General features: G+C 36.8%; 1 protein-coding gene across 1 annotated transcript in view; it reads right to left on the reverse strand.

Moving 5' to 3' along the window:
- Positions 1-477: 477 nt before the first annotated feature.
- Positions 478-6,590, reverse strand: part of PTS (6-pyruvoyltetrahydropterin synthase) — a 6,451-nt gene continuing 338 nt past the window's right edge. The window contains exons 2-6 of the mRNA XM_004689259.2: positions 5,310-5,389; positions 4,096-4,118; positions 3,663-3,719; positions 1,622-1,692; positions 478-1,434 (exon numbers count right to left, since the gene is read on the reverse strand). Of these exons, the coding sequence (XP_004689316.1) occupies positions 1,311-1,434; positions 1,622-1,692; positions 3,663-3,719; positions 4,096-4,118; positions 5,310-5,389 (355 nt within the window). The 3' untranslated portion in view covers positions 478-1,310. The remainder of the gene's footprint in view (positions 1,435-1,621; positions 1,693-3,662; positions 3,720-4,095; positions 4,119-5,309; positions 5,390-6,590) is intronic.

Consider the following 6,590-nt stretch of genomic DNA (forward strand, 5'->3'; position numbering starts at 1 on the left):
GTAAAATTGGGGTAACACCCACTTTGCATGGTATCTGTGGAAGTTAAAACAAAAAGCACCTCAATAAATTGTAACTGTGTTCCTTTCAGGTAGTCAATGAAAATATAAATGAATAAGCACTATAAAAATTGTATTTATTTAAAAGAATTAAGGGGAGTCAGCATTACTGTCAAAACTTATAGTAAAATTTCTGTAGTTACTCATTTTTCAAAATAAAATCATACCTCCTTCAATTTTTTCCAGAATAGTAATCACTGTGCAAGTCCTTCTACCACTTTCAGGTGGCAACATTCTGAGAATTCACTGTAGATAAGTTGCTATGCACAAAGAAAAATAAAAGCCCGTGTTGAAAAGTTTAGAATCTAAGTGAAAACACAAAAAAAAACCCCCAGTTCTTTGTACAAATCAAATAAATGCAATAATCTGTGGACTTAATTATAAGGAAAAGATACCAGGGATGAAAGTCAAGAATAAAGCTGAAGTTAGGGAGGTAAGTTTAATGATCAGAGTGAAATGGTAACAATTAGGAAACATGTACTAGAGATGCTTTACAGGTAATGTATCCTTTTCATGTTAACTATTTTAGCAGGGTTTAATGCATGTGACTATTCTTCAGTTTTCCTGAGCTAAAACTGTCAGGGCGTGGGTAAAGTCTAGAGACACAGACATAATCAGTAGTTTACTGACATCCATCGTGTCCCTCACTAGCAATGTAAACTCTAGTAAGCTGGGCCAAGCTTCCATGAACAATGTACACTGAAGCAGCATTTCCACTGAGCCTTGAACATCCATCTACAATGGGTGGTTTGTGTCTCAGATGATTTGCATGTCTAGTTTTCACTGAAGAAACTTTTGCTTGAGTGTACCTCCTAGTAATCAACAACACTTCTACAAAAAAATACATGATGTCTTTGTTACCAGACTTTATGGTCATCTTGTTTTTCACAAGACTCATCACAAACATGTTTGCAATTTAATTACAGCAAGAAAAAAATGACAATGAAACAACCAACAAAAATAGACCTCTTCAGCTTTCAAATAATTCCATACCAAGCCATTCTGCTAAAAATGAAGAGATTTTTAATCAACAGATAAAAGGCTCTCTAAATGATACTCAGGATTACAGTATAAATTTGGTTTTAAATAGATCTGACTTAAAAATAGGGCTGACTCCAACAGATCAGGTTCTCCAGAACATGACAAACAAAGTGCAACAATTTTGGGAAGACTTCTTAATTGTCCAAAGGAATGAAGATCTTTTTCAAATTTGAAAAGAAATTAAGTCTTTCTAAAATATTAACCCCGAGGAACTATTCTCCTTTATAGACTACAATATTGTTGTCAGTTTCATATACTTTAACTTTATAAAGAACTCCCACAGGAAGAAATTTCTGGAGGTTTTCCCAGATATACACAGCTACATTTTCTGTCGTGCTGTTGGGGAAAAAAAGGAAAGAAAAAGGCAAATGATAAACAAAATATTGTTTAATAATTACAAATAACAGCATTCTAGTTTTAAAAGATATCAAACTAAAACTTTATAAATCAAAGAGCAGGCAGATAAAATGTTAAATCAATACACCTTCTCACTATCAAAATACAGCAAAATCACCATACTCACCTGACAACATCTGCAAAGTGGGGCACATCTAGATCCAGATTCTTATGGTCAAGAGGCTTCATAATTGCCTCCTACGGATGAAATCAAGGAAGAACATGACTCCATTTGTGACTCAAATTCCAAAGTTCTGTCTCTAAACATAACCTTATCATTCAGCCACTAACTCAGTACTTCTCAGTGTCTTATCTATGTCCTATAAAGCAATCTCATAAAGTTTAAGGTAGCAAAATAAAGGCCCAGATCTTTATCATTAGTTGTTCTCATTTCAGAATACAAAAAGATTTTAAAAAGTCAGAAGAGACAGAAGTCACTAAAAGTTTCTGGTAATAAATCACTGTGACTCAGAATTCAGTTTAACATTCAATCTGGAATTCTATCCAGTTACTAGAAATCCTCTTTCTTCTCACCTTTGGCATAATGCCACAATTTCAGTAGGATAAAGATCCAGTAAAGACTACATATTCTAACACAGACAAAACTGAAATTACGTAAGTAGTTCCAAATTTCTGCTATGAGAAGTTATTGAAGAGTGAGCTTGGGCTCTTAGCAGAATAAATATGTAGGCTGTATCTTCTTAATGCGTGTATATGTTAACGTGATATTTTTCTTTTGTCATTGGCAAGAACTGTAATTGTCTTATTCTTTCTAAGCCTTTACTTTTAGCTGTTACACAAAATGTAAGCATTTGTGAAACAATCTAAATAAAAACGATAGCAACCTTTTTTTTTTAACAAAAGCAGAAATATATAAAAAGAGTAAGTCCTAAACCAAGTAGCCTTTAAAAGAACGCATGAAAGGCTACTCTATATGTATATCAAGAAAAGAAATATCTGTTTTATCTTTACTCCAGATCAAGTCCCAACTTTTTACTGAAGCCTCTTCTGTAGGGTTCTAATTCACCCTGTATGCCATGAGGAGCCACTTTTACTCATAGGGTATGTAGTGTCTTCGGAATAGATAAAAGTGAGGAAAGTGTAGAGAACCTCATCTTTAGTATTTAAGTAATATGCTTCCTTGGGTCATCTCATTTCTCGTACTGTCTTGTTTTGTACAGTACTTTGCATAAATGTATTTTATGTAAATGCAAGAACTATGTATTTATTGCATTGCTAAAGTAATGTGAAGCACAATACTGCTTGTTCATTCACTCAATCTCTTATTCATTTATTCAAGCAACACTTCTTGACCACTTATTATTCTACACCTCCTAGAAAAGTAATGTAAAGAGTCTGCATAAGGACTGTCTCATCTTTGCATTCCCTGTCTTAGCTAGAAGATGGCCACAAAGTCAGTAAACTTACTGAACATGTGAGTAATATGAAAGTAATGATTATTAATTATAGCATTTTTAGAAACAAACATCAAATTTTAGAACAAAAGTTAAGGGGTAGAGCTGAAATGAAAAGAAAAAGTGAATAAACAGGAGAAGTAATGGAATCATAAAAACTAAGGGCAGAAGGAAACCTCAGCTCTATAAAGGACTAACCACATGACCTCAGCAAGTTGGTAACTGTTAGCACCTTTCAAACCTAATCTACAGAATGAAGTTTGCTTAATTTCTAAGGTCTTTTGCAATGTAAAAATTCAATAATGATACACTCACAGTAAGTCCTTTATTGAATACCTTCTTTTGAGTTAAAGTCCCCACTGAATTATAATAAAGCTAGAGTGAATAAGAGCAGGTGATATTAAAATCTATGATCATAAGTATAAAGAAAGTTCAGAGAAGGAAAAGAAAGCTTCCAGGAAAAAAGTTGTGTCTCAGTAAAATTTGTTAAAAAGAGAAAATCAGGATATGTCAGCAAGAATATAAGACGTATATGCTACATTTATACCTTTATTCCCATAATATAACTGTGACTAATTCCCAAGTTACTCAAACACGTTAGAATATGACAGTAGTTTCTCCCACTACTCCCCAGATCTCACACTCAGCAGTTCACAGAACCTCTGGAGATACTTGGCTGAGGAAGTGAGAAGGCGGCCATCAAATACTGTACTCAGAGAACAGCACAAAGTTAAGTACTCAACATGCCATTACCTCCATGTACTCTTTGAGGTCAGTCAAATTCATAACCATCCCAGTGACAGGGTCAATCTACAGAACAAACAAAGGTAAATATTACTATCACATGCTCTTCATATTGAAGCCTCTGGCATATAGTAAAGCCTGTACAGTGTGCAGAAACCAAGCCCCATTTGCCTTCATCCCTCAGACAACTGTGGATCTCAGAATAGAAATATCAAGTGTTCCAGTCATCCGTTTCATTGTATTCTCTTTCATCAGTCTACACAGAGCACATTAAAGATGACACTTTGGGAGAAAAGGCTGGAATGGAAGCAGCTCACCATACATAAAAGCCAACAATGAAGCAACACTGATTTGAACTGCATTTTTCAACACAGATTCTATCACACTGGCTGACAGGGACCCGGCAATTGGCACAAACCACACAAATATTTTCAGCACATACCTCTCCACGTACTGTCACCACAACTATGGGAAAGAAAACAAAATACCAAGAAAACTAGAATGACTTTCAACAGATTAACATCCAAGCACAAGTTAGCAACACAAATTAAGTATTAGCTCTCTGCCTGGCAAAGCTTATGTTATTTTCCCCAAAAACAGCTATTCTTTTTGTTAAGCTCTTTTTATCAGTTAGAGTAAGACTCAAATAAGAGCAGTTTTGGCTAAGCAGAGGAGCTTAGCCAAGACCGAAAAGGATTTAAATTCTTCTTGTGATGCTGATGTACTAGGTAGGGATCTCAACTAGGTGAAATTGAGATGTTGCTTGATCACTGCCTGGGAAAACTGAAAATGTACAAGGAGGTGTCCAGCATCACACCAAGTTGGCCCAAAAGTGAGTAGTACCTCTTTGTATAAGCAAACTAATGTTGAGTATAAAATTCTTTTCCCTTTACTCACTGCAATGGTTTGTAACAGGTACTTGTCGGGAAGCATTTGAAACATCTTGATAATAATGTCCCCAAATTAGTAACTTTTATACATTTTTCAGCTCCCTACAAACACCAGTATATACATGTAACAAGTGAGAAAATTAAAGTGATACCACAGATCACATAAAAGGCAGTATTGAAACTAGAAATCCTCATCTTCTGATATCTTTTCTTTTTTTTACTCTATGACATCATATGTTGTCATTCCATAAGGCTTACGTAGCTTTTTTTGAGGTAATGATTGTACCTCAAAGAATTAAATCTCTTGTGCCTGCATAAACTACTTTCTAGGAACACTGCTGACAAAAGTTTTAGACCTAACTTATTTTTTCCTGCTATCCTGTCTATTCCTAGCCATTGTTCCCTTTTGTCAGTTATTTACTGGAAGAATTCAATCTAATTTTAAAATTAACCTCAACAATGTCCGATTTCTTAATTAGAAGGAAATGTGGTGCCAAAAGAATTTCATTACACACACTAAAGCCAAGAAAAAACATATTTAAATCCAATGTTTTCTATCTGTAACAGAGCAGGTAAGTAAGTGCAAGGTAAAACTTAAGGCGCATTCAACAGAGACAATAGATCTTTTGACTTTGAGCTTCCACTTAACTTTCCAGCCAAGGGTCAAAGCATTCATCGCTATCCATAGGCTTATTACTTTTTAACACTGGATTTACTGAACATTTTCATCCTATTGAAAGGGCTAAAATCTCATCTTTTCTCTCACCTTTATAATTGTGCCCATGACCATTTGGATTGTTGCACTTTCCAAACAGTTTCAAATTTTCTTCATCACTCAGAGATTTGCTAGGCAAAAAAGAAAAGAAAAAGTCAACCACGCACAAGTATCACTTTCAGATACTTTCTCTGTTCCCTGCATTAACTATTTTACTCAGCCTTTTTAAAGCTTCACAACTGATACTTACTCTGTTGATTTCATGACTCAGTTTTATGTCAAGAACGAGTATGTGCCCCCATAATTAGAATACTGTATCATACAAATGAGGATAAAAAAATCTTAAATTCAACAGCCTTATTCCAAAGCAAGACATCAACAACTGATCTGCTCAAGGTCCTTCCATTTTTTAATTTTTTTAACTCAACGTTTATTGAGTCTCTACTACATGTTGAGTATGGAGTGATCAACGCCAGGACACATAATAATAAAAAAAAGAGGATGCTTGCCCTCAGCAACTTAAAATCCTATTCCTCCTGGAAAATAATTACCTCCTAAGTATCCCCTTGTGTGTTACACACTGTTTTAAGCCTCAATTACTTCCCATAGGTAACTTGACCAACTACTTGAAGGGCATTCAAACTGGGTGAAACTTAAAAGATTACAATACTCAGTGATTGCAAAACTCCAGCCATAGAATAATTTTCGAAAGGGATTTTTATACCTATCCCTGTCTAGTCAATGTGCAATTATCAGGAGGCCGCAAGTTTGCATTTCCTACTATATTTGAGACCTTTACCACTTCCTCATTTTCTCTTGTTCATGCACTTCCTATATGCAGCATGGTGCAGTTCACAAGCTTTTGTAGCAAATTGTCGCAACCTACTCTCCTCGAAACTGACCAGACTGTAAACTGCAGACAGAAGGCAGGGACAGGTGTGTGATCATCACTGCAGCCTGTCACTGGCCACGACTGGACAAACATGCGACAGTATCTGTCCAGGAGGGAGGGAGGGTTGGGCTTGGTTAGGCAGAGGTTATCATCGTGTTTTACAGACAATGAAAGGGGCGCTCAGGCAGTAGAGCCTGCTGTGGGTGGCAAAACGCTCCCAGCTCTTCGGTCACCCGTGCCATCTGGATTCAAAGCCCGCAGCGCCGCGCGCTCTCTGAGCTCCCTCGCAAAAGCGAACGTGGGGGTGGCTTTATTTTTGGTGAGAAGGTTCGCTCAGACCGGCCTCCCGGGCCAGAGTCCGCCGGGCAGCTGACGCCCCCGGCGCAGAAGAGCCGGCGGCGTGCCCGCGCGTGAGGCCGCGCCAGCGACAGTGCAGGGCG

Source organism: Condylura cristata, unplaced genomic scaffold, assembly GCF_000260355.1.
Source record: "Condylura cristata isolate star-nosed mole 26May11 unplaced genomic scaffold, ConCri1.0 scaffold00025, whole genome shotgun sequence".
Classification (NCBI taxonomy): domain Eukaryota; kingdom Metazoa; phylum Chordata; class Mammalia; order Eulipotyphla; family Talpidae; genus Condylura; species Condylura cristata.